General features: G+C 40.2%; 2 protein-coding genes across 4 annotated transcripts in view; both read left to right on the top strand.

Moving 5' to 3' along the window:
* The first annotated feature begins 784 nt into the window (after positions 1-784).
* LOC105458337 (chloride channel protein 2) overlaps positions 785-14,378 on the top strand; it is a 31,198-nt gene continuing 17,604 nt past the window's right edge. The window contains exon 1 of the mRNA XM_011703567.1: positions 785-2,410. Within this exon, the coding sequence (XP_011701869.1) occupies positions 2,351-2,410 (60 nt within the window). The 5' untranslated portion in view covers positions 785-2,350. The remainder of the gene's footprint in view (positions 2,411-14,378) is intronic.
* LOC105458336 lies at positions 8,761-12,451 on the top strand. 3 transcript variants are annotated; one of them, XM_011703562.1, is made up of 4 exons: positions 8,761-8,902; positions 8,995-9,081; positions 9,318-10,398; positions 11,550-12,451. In XM_011703562.1, the coding sequence occupies exons 3-4, from the start codon at positions 10,042-10,044 to the stop codon at positions 12,396-12,398; spliced, it is 1,206 nt and encodes a 401-aa protein (XP_011701864.1). In that variant the 5' UTR covers positions 8,761-8,902; positions 8,995-9,081; positions 9,318-10,041; the 3' UTR covers positions 12,399-12,451. The 3 variants fall into 3 exon arrangements, with proteins under 3 accessions (XP_011701864.1, XP_011701865.1, XP_011701863.1); XM_011703563.1 differs by having other exon boundaries at positions 8,761-9,081; positions 9,318-9,543; positions 9,608-10,398; XM_011703561.1 differs by having other exon boundaries at positions 8,761-9,081.

The raw sequence follows: 14,378 nt of genomic DNA, 5'->3' as shown, positions 1-14,378 counted from the left end.
TTTTTTTCTGTTTTCAAATCGGTCGATGCTTATTCTTGTCGGCGCGCAGCTCGATCGAGTCTTTAGCTGACATTATCAGACGTCGCGTCGATTAAAGAAACGTTTGACAGTATGAGGTCGTAGTTACAATTTGCAGTGCTATTTCTTGAACCAAGGTGGCCACGATACTATCGTCGCAGTAGCGGCGTGGAAGGATCTAAGCGATTCGCAGTAATGCTTATCGTAGAATTAATTTTTTTCTAAAATTATCATTTCTTACGTGAAAAAATGTAAGAATATTGAGGTAAAATCGATAAGCAAGTCTGTACCGATACCTAAATAAAATATTGCGATGTTTTTTTTCCTCGTACGATGCTTCGTCGATTAGAACGAAAGTCGCATGATTCGCTGGAAATTCGCGAAATCCACGTGCTCTCTGCGTTCCCCGTGAACGGCGAAATTTTACTCTAAAAGTGTGCGAAAGACGCGGCGACTCGCTACGCGAGTGTCTCGCGCGAATCCGAGGAATCGATTGATCGTGAGAAACAGCGACATCCACAGTCGTCGTCGCCGCTTACGCCGATGTGGGATTTTAAATTTCCTGCAAACACACACCCAGAGTGACTGAAATCTCGGCCGCTTCATTCATACACCTATCAGTCGGCTCACGACCGTCCAGCCGGGCAGTCAGAGGCGCTCGCGAAGCGCGCGCTCGCCGCGTCCCGCCGCCGTCACAAGCGATTTCGTGCCGCAGCCGCGACGATCGACGATCCTTGACTGAAAAGTCCCGCGCTCCGCGAGGTAAACCGTGTACACGGAATCGGGTGATATTGCCGTTTCCTCGTACGAGCGATTCGAAGCCGACCGAGTGACGTCTTGGAAGAAAATCGTCGCTTAATCGCGCGTCGTCTATCTTTCGAAAGATCGGAGAATTTCGGTGATTCCGTTCAAATAAAACATCTGCCTGAGTATCATTTCTTTAACAATTTAGTGCGACTCACATCACGTTTGTATAAAAGTGTCCTTACTTCGAGATCATCGTCTACGTAGAATTTCGCGAAAACCTTCGTAAGTGAAGTATGAGGATCATCGACTTTTCTGCGCGGAGTCAATCGGCTCTATTGGCGTAACGATAGCGCTCTCGAGTTGCGTTATTCGCGTGCCACTATCATGACGAGCGTATTTGGCTCGCAAAACGTTCCCGGCATCAATATTTACTAGTTCGAAAGTCCGCCTCGTGTGGTTACGATACGAAGACGATAACGTTTCGGGCCGCCGAGGTCCGATCGTTGGATTCGACATTTTTTTACCCGCGTCCGGGCCGCGAAGTTCGCGTTTGCGCTGGCCAATTGCGCTGCACAGGCCCGGTGTTTGTACAGTGACTGGACGATATTTTCAGCCTTTCTTTATCTTTTGCTCGCGGCTGTTTTCGCGCTGCGAAAGCTACCGACGACGGCGGCGCGTCCACGTGATCGTTGCAGCGCTTTCCGCGCTTTCCTTCGAAAGCGCGAAATCGTCTCCGCGATTTAAATCGCGTGTGCACGTGATGCCCGATCCGATTCCGGCGCTCTTCGTCGCGCGCGGTTAACGATTCGAAGATCTTGCGTGTGGCCTTTAACAACCCGATGAAATATTCGTAAGTGATAAGGTCATTTCTAGAGTACGCTAGTCTTATCGGTGCGATAAATTCGAAGTAACTCGCAAAGTTGATTGCAGTATCGATCGGAAGCTATCGATAAGTGAAGATACGCGTAAGCGAGTAAGCGAGAAGATACGTGCTGCTCCAGCGACTGTAGTTTTTATTAGTGTCCTGTTCCGTAATATGATAACTACAATCCAAGCAATAATCGAAAGTAGAAGGTAACATCCTTTTTGTACGCCAGAGATTTACTTCGACATGAAAGATTTTTTTCGCATTTATCTTCCTTTCGAGTCTCATTTCGTTGATTTTCCCAAATTGTGACGCTCCGTCAAAAATCGGAGCTTCTTCGAAATTCTCGAAAGAAATAGAAACGCCGAACGACATTAGTCGATGACGTTGATCGTGCACCCGAGGTGAAGAGTCTCATCGATGAATTGCCGCTACGAGAGGAAGGAACGAGGAAGAAGAAGAAGAAGATTCGGTGCCTCTGACAGACCAATCGTAGATCACGCTTTCTTCATCTTTTTTGAATTTCCGCCCTCTACGGGCGCGGTTTTTTGGAGAAAACGCTAGATTCATCTGTGATTCTTACTCCCACACTCATCTTCCCTTCTTCTCCCGATCGTCCTTGTCTTCTGCCTCGTCGCCTTTCTTCAGAGAAGCGCCTTTCCGCGGCGATTAAAAAATTTTTCGAATAGTCGTTCTTGTCTCGCGAGATAGGAAGTCAAAATGGCATCTTCCAATCGAAGAGAAGACGAGGAGTATGGATTGGGATATCAGAATACTTTGGTGAGTACCTCGTTTGAATTTCATGATTGCGAATTAATTAAAGATTATTGTAAGTTAATATTAAGAAATTAACAAATATATTAACAAATGTTGTTAGATTATAAATTAATTAATATTACCGACAGATCATTAATATGCAATTTTATCAAACAATCGAAAGTTTACAAAGTTTTATTATCTGAATGAAACTGAAGAAAAAAAAAAAGAAATGGAAAGATAGTGAAGAGGTTTAGAAAAGCGAGTTCTTTGAAAGACAGGGAACGGTCTGATAGCACATCGTAGTGTCAATTTTTAATTTATTAGTATTAATGTGATTTTTGTGCATGCAATTAATTTTTAAAAATAACATTTTAAATTTTACGCTAAGTAGAAGTAACACGATTTCAAGTATTGCATAATTTTATTACATAAAATTTAAATTATATTGCCGGTTTGTGATTCAGTAAATTGAAGACAAATTTCTTTCTGGGAACGACGGATGTGATTATCAAACCTCTCCGCATTGTCTGAACAAGTCTAAATTATGAGATATCGATAATGTAAATTCATGCGCAGACGAGTCGAACGAGAGACGACACTAGCGACTTTAAGAAGAACTATAAAATTACTATCGGGAAATAATTACAAATGATTTATGAATAGTTACTTTGTTTTCTAAAATCTGAATTTTTTTGCTTCCTCATTGTCTTGCCCAGACAAGACAATGATATGTTTCATAATATTTAGATAAAAATCATAATTGACGTGACTCCTCCGATCGATCTGTTTACGTCGCAAATAGAACGTCGCAAATAATTTATGTTACAAAAATGCTAATACTTTCATAGCACTCCATTATCATCTCCAAGAAATACTACGAAGATCAGCTTTTTTTATAGAAAAATGCGAATGTCGCAAATTACATGTTAACATCACGAGAAGTATTACACGATAATCTACGAATCGCGTAAAAATATCAAAGACAAACATTTATTCTGAACATTTTGCATACGCCTTGAAAATAAGAGAATTAAGCAGTTATCGAGTTAATAACGAGAATATTGTTTCTCGTGTTTTAAATGCATTTCTTGGCTCTTTTTTTCTTGTCTTTAATCTTTTACACCTTCGAATGTGCCAGTGCGTTAGAAAAACGATACAACATACTTATTGTTAGACACTGCTCCTCTCAGCTGAACGCGAGACTCGCTCGAACTTTTTGGCGCAGCCGTTAATATTCGTTTCGCCGAGCTTTGGATGCTCGTAAATTATTATTATCGAACGCAACAAAGTTCGCGTTTTACGATTCGTTGTCGAGAGAAAATAAATATCGACAAGAAATATCAATAATCGTGGCAGAGAAACTGTGACTAGACTTGTCGTCAGGATGCGTCTCTGACAGACAAGCTTCTTCCGGTCGTGAATCGAATAAACTAATGGCTCTCTTGGCAAAGTCTAGAGTATCTTTATTATTTCTGAACGGACTTGAAATATATTGTTGTAATAGTTTTATTGTTGGGAGAGGCGAGGCGGGAAAGAGGGAATAGTAAATGTTGCCAAATATGACGCGTTGCAAGGGTTGAAAACCTATATCTTTATCTATTTTTGGAAGTGCCGCTAGTACTCGCAAATAGTCTTCTCGTATTGCGAATCTCCTATCGTCTGACTCAAATCAAAACACTGTTCTCGAAACACACTTTTCACTTTATGCGATATGATATTTTATCTAAAAGTACATACAAGTAGCACGTTAATAAAATATTTGTAGCCGTTGAGTTTTCAGCCAGAATTATAGAAAGTTTGTAATGTAAATTTTTTTCAGCGGCATTTATAATCATATATCGTGCTTTCTATCAGTATACACATGTACATTTTTATTTCTGGAAAATTTTGTAATCATAAATCAATATTTTCGATACTATCGATATTTTACTTCAACTCTTTCGACTTTGGATAAAGATATTGTTTTATAATGATTTATATCATATTTTTTCACATATTTTTTAATATATTGGCGAACGCTGACAATCGCTCGCACATCAATATATTCTGTTCGACGTTCTTATTTCATGTTCAAGTAAAGGCAGAATTTTTTGAGTAGCAGACTTTAAATTTATTTGCTGGATAATTTGGTTTGCTCGTACTTCACGCGTTCGCAATATCGGTAAAATATGTTTTGGACGAGCCTGTATGTCAGTAGCACGTGCTTGACTTTCTCGCGTGCATCCTCGCGCTTTCTTGCGGTGCGATTGATCGCCGACTGGCACGTCAGCAGCGGAAGTGCACGACCCAATGGAAATGCATACTCGATTATTGCAATAAAAAATCTCACCTACGTGCGTAACGAGCCTACCGTTACAATGAACAGCAAAAAAGAGATTTATTGCTTTTTCATGATCGGGTCATAAATAACTCTAATAAAACATGCAATATGTTTTTGCATATAAACAATTATCATTAGCAAGTTTTTAAGATTTTAATATTTCCAGAATGAGTTAATATGTACGATCAGGTTAATTTTTACGCTTTTTATATTTGAATATCTGCATGCGTGAATTTTTACATTAATATTTATAGTACTATGCATTTTTTTTGCGATGCTATGCTTGATATAAATACGTTTAAAGCAAGCAGTAACTTTGCGAGAAATCAGTAATGTCTAGAAAGCTGAAATGACATTTCCGATCAGTTTGATACTACCGCGGATGCGATTTCACAGTGAATGCATATCATATAGCCTTTATCAGAGAATTTTCATAAGTTTATCTACTTATGACAGACATGCATGTTCCTGTTTCACTCGCAAAATTACGCATGTCGATATTCTTTAATTTGCCGATTATTCTAATTGTATAAAATTCGTGATTTTTATTTTTTAATTAATTATAATTTTGTGTAAACTTATATCGTTAAATCGAAATTCTTTAATAATATATGTTACGAAATATTACGAATTAATCAGTATATAAGTATGTATAAGATAAGTGCAGTGTTAATTATCTACAGTGCGCATCTATTTACGTTTTATGCGTGGTGCGCATATAAAAATATCAATCCGCAACGCCGAAATGGAACGCGATAACAAAAATATTTTCGCGTCGCAATCTAGATCAATTAAATATAATATAAATTCAGTCTGAGACTGCGAAAAGTTTGTCCAGCTGTGCGAAAAGGGGTCGCGGAGATTCTAATACTACTCTCTATTTCCATCTAGTCTCTCCTCTCTATTTTGCAATGAATCGCTTGTCACAATGTCTGCCAAGTCCGCCCGGGATTTTCAGGCTTTCCGCGTGCTTTCGTACGAGATGACAATGCGTCATGACCTCGAACGCGTCGCTATGCGGATTGCACCCCGTGCAATCGTGTAATTCTAACCGTCGTTCGTCATCCGATGTACATGCCGGTGCACGTCACTCGCGAAATTTTTCGCATATGCACGCTCTTCGCGCACTTGGCCGCCTCAATCGCAGATGCACCTGCGAATTCCCGTCCATTTCCTCATATTCCGATAAAACCGATATCTTGAATCACGAGTTGAAACTGCTATAAAAAATGGAGAGAGAGAAACCAGTGATAAAGAAAACTGTAAGATCGCAATTTTTTTAAGAACAAATTTAAAAATCGTAAATATATAAAATTTCTGTCAACGTAACAAATAAGAGTCTTTGAGTATAAAAATTACGTTAGACTTGAGTCTTTAAAAAATATTGAATTATCTTGTAAATTACGTGAGTACAAAAAAATGTCTATTATTAATATAATCTGTAGTATTACTGTTAAATTGCAAGCACGCTCGCCTCTTAATGTACAGAGCAATTTGCTTTATTACGTTCGTTCTGCAAGAAACAAAGTACTCGCGCGCCTAAGATTAGGCGTACCTTTCGTACCGCGCGAATGGCGTGTTTAAGAACAAGTTTTATAGTCCACGTTCGAGATAATCTTCTTATTTACTTGTTTATGTTTGTTACGTCACTTGGACTTTATCTAGGACAAAATGCCGAAGATAGCATTAAAAGGAAAGAAAACGTGTCTTTTGAAATTAACAGAGACGTAAAACAAACTTTTATAAAAGACTGCATTCTCTCGTAAAGTTTGTGCTTCTACGGTTCTTTTTTTTCCTGAATATTCTTCTAATCCTTCTTTCGATCCACGACTGATAACGTCAATCCTATCTATCTATCCTGTCAATCGCGTGACTCTGTCACGTTATTCCGCACGTGATCGACACTTGAGCAATTAAAAGTTGTTATTCGATTAAAATTCGACACCTATAATTCATAGCTCACGTGAGGGACCTCGATAATCGTAATGTGTGTTCATAATTAAATGGGAGTTATTGATAGAAGGCAGGGCATCGATGATTGAAGTACGCCATAAATTTTTACGCGCATCCTTAAGTATACTTCAGAAATCAACACTCGTTTATTCTCGCTCATATAATTTATCGATTGACGTCATATCGATTCGCGAAATATTTTCGACAATATTAATAATTATAAAATATTCGGTTTGCGTCATCACATTTGCAGTCTAATATTCATCTTATTGAATTAACCTTTTTTTTTATTTAATACAGCTGAAAGCGGAGAACACACTTTTCTTGATCGTGCTTATAAGATTAGCGTATTTTTTTTTAAATTAATTTTCCGAATTAACTGTCGCATAGTGTTTTCTTCCAGCTGATTTACGGCTGTCGCTCGTAATCGTGTTTATGAAATTAAATATTTATGATGTAATCTCGCAAATGTATGCCGCGAGAATATGAATCACCGGCAAACCGCCTCGATTTGATTTTGACGTGAGATATGCACGTGTGTTATGCGCGACCGGCTGCTTCAGATGTTCTCTCACGGAAGAAAATACGACTCAAGCTCTTTGTCACGACAATTATTAATTAAAGAAAAATATTGACAACTAATAATTGGATAATCTAATTTAACAATATCACATTTCAGTGCACGAGACGCAATTACATAATATTCTACGTGCACTCATTAGAACTCGCACTATCGATCCGCTAACTAATCTAATCGCCTTGTCGATTAGATCTCCAATTGAAATCTTTATTACAAACCTATTCCCCCCCCCCCTTTATTCAATTTGATAATATTATATAACAACGGGCTCATACTTATTGTCTACGATCGGGCATTAATATTTTCGTGTAATGTTCTCTTGTTTTCACGAACAAGATAAGCACTTGGATGCGAACGAAAAATAAGTCAATTATATCGCTGTGATTAAAATTTCACGATAACACGTTCTTGCACGTGTCACGTACAATGTTGGTCGTTTACGAAAACTATACGAAAGCTCGGAATCGGTCTCTCGCGACGATAACGGGATTCGCGAGAAGTGATTGTTGTTCAGCGATCGCGAAAGTTCTGCGACGAGGATGAGACGAGAATCGCCCGGGGAGATCGTCGCCACGCAATCGTGTCGGAATTAACCGACGAATCGCCTTTTTATCTCGCCCAAATATTTCGCACGGTAGAAATATAACTGTCAATTAATCCCACGATAGCATGCATTGCACGTTGCATTCTGGAATACGCAATTAATGCATCACGTTTTCTCAAAATAATTTTGTGTCTAAGAATATAATAAAAAATAAAATTATAATTATATTAGAAATGATAGCGTTTCTATGTCGAAAGTGATAATATTTCTGTTATTATAAAATCTTGACGACAATAAATCGGATCAGTTTTAAAACAATCGTACATATTTTTTTGTCGTAAATTAAAGCGAGCAGCTTTCGTTGTTTATATTAAGAAAAAAAAACCGAAACAAATTTCGCAGAAGGTTTCAGCTTGCAATCCTTCATCTTCCTTCTTTTTACTCGAGTTCCCGAGTTGTGACATATCGCGATTGAAATCCGAAAGAGCCGAACAGTTGCATTATAACAATAAGCGAGCAATTTCGCGAAACAGCCACGGTTTCAAGATGGTCGAAGGAACGGCAAGTTCTTTCGCGATCGCGAAACGACGCGGTCAAGCGATCGATCTAGAAGAATCGCAGTCGCTCGTCCGATGCGTGCGTGAACTGTAACGGTTCCCGTCGACATTACCTGACGCAGCGACGGTTTTTGCGGACACGCGTACGCAACGTTTCAAGGATTTTCCTCATGTCAGATTCTAACGAAGTCGGTTTGCAGACGGAAGAGGAGAAACGAATCGCGGTTTCGCGTGACTTTGCCCCGTCGAAATTTATTCTCCGTCTTACGTCCGGTGTCGCGGCGATTGCATAAAGCGGCGATCGCCGTGCGTAATCGGACCGCGTGCACGATCGACGTGGGTGGACCGTGTCGATCTCGTATGCATCTCGAGAAGAATACGTATCTTTGTTTATGTAACTCGAACGTCGCGCTACTTCTTTTTTTTTGTCCTCGACGCGATTCATATGCGCAGGCTAATTTTCCAGAATCAGGAGCGCACAATCGATCGTGCGAGACGAATATCGCAGATGCGACAGCAAGCCTTGACAATCGAGTCGCAATGTTCAAAACGTCAAAATGTACATATATTTTCTTCTTAAATCATATGGATCTATTATGTTGCTATAATTATATAATGATTAATTATTCGCATTCTTTTTAATCCTCGAAGGAAATTCTCAAAAAAGATGTTTTTTTCTAATCTATCGATATTGGCATCATGTCGTGAGATACTCGCGGATATCTGCACAAATCTAGCGTATGTATAAAAAGAACTTACAATAATATGACATGATAATTGAAAGAACAATAAACGTTTCCCTATCTTGCATCGATTTCAATTATATCTATTTTAAATTCTATATATTATAAATAAACATGAAGAAATAGATATTCGATTCACACGAATTTTGACTGAAAAAGACATTTTGTGATGTCCTCAATTAATTTTATTCGCCGATGAATTTTGTTTTAACATGATAACGGCGTTCGAAGCTCCCGCCAACAGAAGCGTTACAATTTCGTTGGATTAGGCAACGCCAATGTCGACGACGCAATGGTGTGATCGAACACGCAACACGTGAAACACACTGTTAAACGTTCTACTTGAAAGCAAGTGTACAGAAGTCTTCTTCCTCGCGATTTCTTCCTGGAAGAGGACATCGGCGTCACTGGCAATCTCTTCTGCGAAGTTAGATCTGCGCGTGAAGGGGGAATCGCTGTAAGTGGAGAACATCGATTCGCTTGAGTCTATAATCGCTGACACGTAATCATGACCAACCTAGCGCCACGCACGTGACCTACTACCTCCTCCGACGCAGGCTGGCGCTTAATTTAAACGGAATCGAGAAGCTTAAAATACGCGGGATCAGAGAGGAGAGAAAAGAGAGAGTTATTTCACTGCACGTAAAAGAAGCAAAAGTCATATCGTACTGTCTACCATCAGTGCTTTATGCTTATCAATTCGTCAATATTAAAATTGAACAAGAAGAGCAGTTTGAAGATAATCGTTCATCTCTGATTCTCGTCATGATCGATAAGCGATAACGCGAGGTAAATAAATCGCGAATCTAGAATAAATAGAGTAACGAATGCTACGCAAAAGATTCAGTTCGATTGGATAGAGTGAATCAGCTACCCGCCCTCGATAAGGTGAACCGAGCGATAAGCGATTTCGGGGTCGTGCGATCGTCGAGAAACGAAAAGAATCAAAGGCGACATGTTGCAGATTGTCGTTCGTAGAGCGACGTTCAGTCGTTTCTTGGAACTTTTAACGGGTAGTTCGCCGTTGCGCGCGCTCTCTAGTATCACCGGCACCAGAATGACATCGACCGGATGTGAGGACCGCAATCAGAAGGTCGTCCCTAAGGACGAGGTTGTCAGGTTCATCGAAGAGTGCATGTGCAAGGCTGGCACCACGGTGGAAGACGCGCACGTCGTCGGTCATCATCTAATGATCGCCGACTACAGAGGCCACTTCAGCCACGGGATGAACCGGATGCAGATGTACGTGCAGGAAATCGAGGCCAGGATCACCGATCCCGCCGCCCGGCCGCAGATCATCACCGATTTCCAGGTTCGGGGACGGATCTCTCTCTCTTTTCTCTCGGTGCAGCTGGTGGAATTTGAATATTGCGAGAAAAAATTCCTTAAATAATTTACTCGTTGCACGCTCGTTTCGAAATTTCGTAATCATTCCGTGTTTCAAATACACAAGTCAACGTTTGTTATCAATTGATTGCGACGAATGTCATCAGTGACGTAAATGTTTTTCGAATGCCGAGCCAATTACGGAGGCTGTACGTACGTGGTACCATAAAAAATGGTGTTTGCATATTCCGCGCAGTATGTATAATGATGACGGGACACCCTTTCTCTCCTCCCGGAAAGCCCCTCTCGTATCTTAACAACTGATGACCCGATAAGATACGCGTTCCCCTGATTAATAGGATTTGCTTTCTTCGCCGGCAAAGGCATTTGTCGCCGACTCGTGAACCTTACATATGTTTCCTTTATCGCGTTTTCGATCAGCCATAAATATTAAGCGGCTGTAATTGCGATTGTTTTATGTCTAATTTATTTGGTATCTAATTTATTTTTATGCTAATTTACTTTTATGCTCAACTCGATAGAATCATTCGTGTTGCCTTCGTTGAAATAAAACGGAAAATTTATGAATATAGTTCTGTTAACAATTTGACGTTCGGCAGCAAAACGCGAACGCTAACTATCGCCGTTGTAATTACTTTTTAGAATAGCGTCGCGAAAAATTGCCAACGTAACACGCACGGATCGGAAGCACGTGCGCGGTAATTTATCGGATAGACGCGCCGCGCGGGCAATTTGGCGATCGGTAATAAACGCGCGAACGCTAATTAGCAGCTCTAATTACTTTTCGAGGCAGTATCTTTGCTCGCGAGAATTACAGGTGTCGTTGGAAACACGTGCGCTCGCGTGTATGGTAACTACTGCCTTACTCGAGTGCGTCAAGCGTGATATGTGCCGTACTCTGGTTAGCGAATCAGATGCAATAAACGCAATCTCGGTATCACTCGTAGACTCGCGCAGAAAAAATTTATTTTTATTGAGGAAAGCAATTTTCGGAAAGGTATTATACGAAAGCGAGACTAGATTACGACTCCAAGTTCCACCAGACTCGCCAGATTTTAGGAACACACTTTATTATAGCTATACATTTGGGAAATCTTTTCGCGTCACAACTTTCAGGCGATAGCCCTCGTAGACGGGAGGAACGCGTTAGGTCAAGTGGTCGGCAAGTATTGCATGGAGCTCGCCATAGAGAAGGCCAGGAAATTCGGTATCGGCATGGTGGCGGCGCGCGGCTCCAATCACTACGGCATCTGCGGCTACTACACGATGATGGCGATGGAGCAAGGCCTGATCGGCTTCACTTGCACCAACACGAGCCCGCTGATGGCGCCAACGCGCAGCATGAAAGCCGCTCTGGGAACGAATCCCTTGTCCATGGGCATGGCTGCCTGCGACGGCGACGAGTTCGTCCTCGATATGGCAACCACCACCGTCGCCCTGGGCAAGATCGAGCTGGCCATTCGGAAGGGCGAGGACATCCCCGAGGGGTGGGCACTCGGACCCGACGGAAAAGTGACTCGCGACGCCGAGAAGGCTTACGAAGCTTCTTTATTGATGCCTCTCGGTGGTACAGAACACAATTCTGGGTACAAGGGTTACGGTCTGGCCCTAATGGTCGAGCTACTCTGTGGTATCTTGACCGGAAGTCAATTCGGGCCGAATATCCGCATGTGGAAGACCGGCGATAGGGTCGCCGATCTCGGGCAGTGCTTCATGGCCATTAATCCGGAGGCCTTCGCGTGCGGATCGAAAGAGAGATTGACGACCTTGCTCAAACAGCTGAGAGACCTGCCCGCCTCCGGCGAGAAGCCGGTTCTGATCGCTGGCGATCCCGAGAGGCAGCATATGAAGAAAGTCGACACGGAGGGCGGAATCACATATCATCCTAATCAGCTGGAGGCCTCGGAAAAGTTCGCTAAACATATGGGCGTACGACCGATGAAACTTATTTCTAAATTTGCTTGATTTTTTTTCTCGTCAATGAAAAGACTGATCTGATTTTATTTTTTTTTTATGTTTCATCGTTGACAGATTTTTAATAATTTTCAGTATAGAGTACAAAGAATAATAAAAAATTAATTGGATGCTAATTTATATCCGTTCAAGCACTAATTACCGTGACAATAAATGCATATCTTTTTTTATTTATCTATATTATTTTGATATATTTATATTGATTTTACGTTATGTAATATTTTATTTTCTATTCGAATTATATCACCTAAAAACGATCTCGAAAACGATGCTTTATGCAACGGTCGCTTCCTTAAATATCTATAGGGAAAACGTAACGAGATCGATGTAAGACTTATAAAAAGTCGATGGAGAGATTATATCAATCTCAGAATTGTACGGATAATGTTTATCTGAGGTAAATCAGTTTGCGTGTACAATTCGATGATTTGAGCGGACACGAGGTTCGTTACGATGACATAACCAGCGCTGCGGTTTGATCGCCGCTCGATGATGATGATGATGGCCTTGGACTTGTCCGCTCGTTCTCGATTACAGTTGTTGCGGCTTCGCAAGTGGGTGTCGCCGATAATGTGTAAACTTGGCGGATTATCGAAAACAAATAAGTCGCAAAACACGTGAACATTCAGACTGTTTTATAAGTGTTATACAAATTACACTCTTTTTTACTTGCGCATTTCGTGCCTATATAAATTGATACGAACCAAACATAAACATATTATTTTTTTATAAAAATTATATTGGTGGTTGCTTTACAGCCTGTATTTTAATATAATATACATATTTATGTGCTCAAATATAGAATCATATAGAATAATATTGTATACAATAATATGCTATGTCTATATATCTTCTTCCAGAATTGTCCCACATATGTATAATTAGATTTATAGAACTTAAAAGATTCATTTAACAAGAAACTCTTCTCTTGTTTTGTTCACTTTTTCGCTCGGAAGCAGTAAACAAGGTTATCAAGCGACTGTGTCGCGTAGACGCGGCGTCTGACTCGAGTTCGCGTTATCAGTCCCTATCAAGAGAGGACAAGATTATAAATGCTAATGTTCTTAATTTTGTTCATTTCTTAGAATCAAAAGCTATACAGTTAGCGAAACGAACAGAGGAAAAAACTAATTAATTCGCCAAGTCCAAGATGTTTTGAGGATGGTCTACAATAACTTTTTGTCAAAAAAATTTTTGTTGCATGCCTCTCTTGATCAGCAAACACCTGGTTTTCTCACTATATGTTTCAAAAACAGATTTCTCTTTAAGAGTTCATTGACAAAATTGGCATTTCGTTTCGTCAAATGATCGAAAAGATTGCCTATCACGAATGTATGTCGTGTTTTCTCGGTTAATGTGTATAGATAAATTTAAAAATCTACGTGAATTTTTTAATATTTTTGTATCTTAAACACAAATCCAGTTATTAGAATTATCTATCTTTTGTGGCCATTTCTAAAAATCTCATAAAATTTCGTACCACAATGTCTCTTTCATCTGTTACATTTTTTTATTAGAATATTAAATAATACTTCTGTAATAGCGTTGTAAACTACAGTGTCCGTCACGCACGATGCAATTAGAGCTTCTCGCGGCGAAGGTCGGTCGCAATTATCACCATTGACTTTACTCCGAAAAGGGAGCCTACGTAAGCGGCCGTGTGTGGAAAGAAAAGAATCGGTCTTAAGAAAGGCGATTTTACGGAAGACTCGTTTTAGGAATAAGCGCACGCGCTAATCGGCTGTCGACAAGCGTGAATCTTAAAATCTATTTGTTTACAGTCGTTTTCTGTTTAAACCTATTGTTACATTGCGCAACGAAATTTTTCCTTGTTGAAAAATTCATGCATTAATTTTCAAAATGAATACACTTATACCTACATTTTCTTTTTCTTGCGAGATAAACGACCGTGACGGCCGATATTTTTCAGTCTCCGCATATTTTTCAGTCCGGCCGAATCAGCAGAAGCAC

The sequence above is a fragment of the Wasmannia auropunctata genome, unplaced genomic scaffold (genome assembly GCF_000956235.1).
Source record: "Wasmannia auropunctata unplaced genomic scaffold, wasmannia.A_1.0 LD334538.1, whole genome shotgun sequence".
In the NCBI taxonomy this organism is placed as follows: Eukaryota; Metazoa; Arthropoda; class Insecta; order Hymenoptera; family Formicidae; genus Wasmannia; species Wasmannia auropunctata.
This window is presented reverse-complemented; position numbering and strand designations above follow the sequence as displayed.

Coding starts and splice junctions, on each gene's coding strand:
- LOC105458336 (XM_011703562.1), top strand. CDS start 10,042: ATGTTGCAGATTGTCGTTCGTAGAGCGACGTTCAGTCGTTTCTTGGAA. Junction 10,399..11,549: donor AGATCATCACCGATTTCCAG/GTTCGGGGACGG, acceptor CACAACTTTCAG/GCGATAGCCCTCGTAGACGG.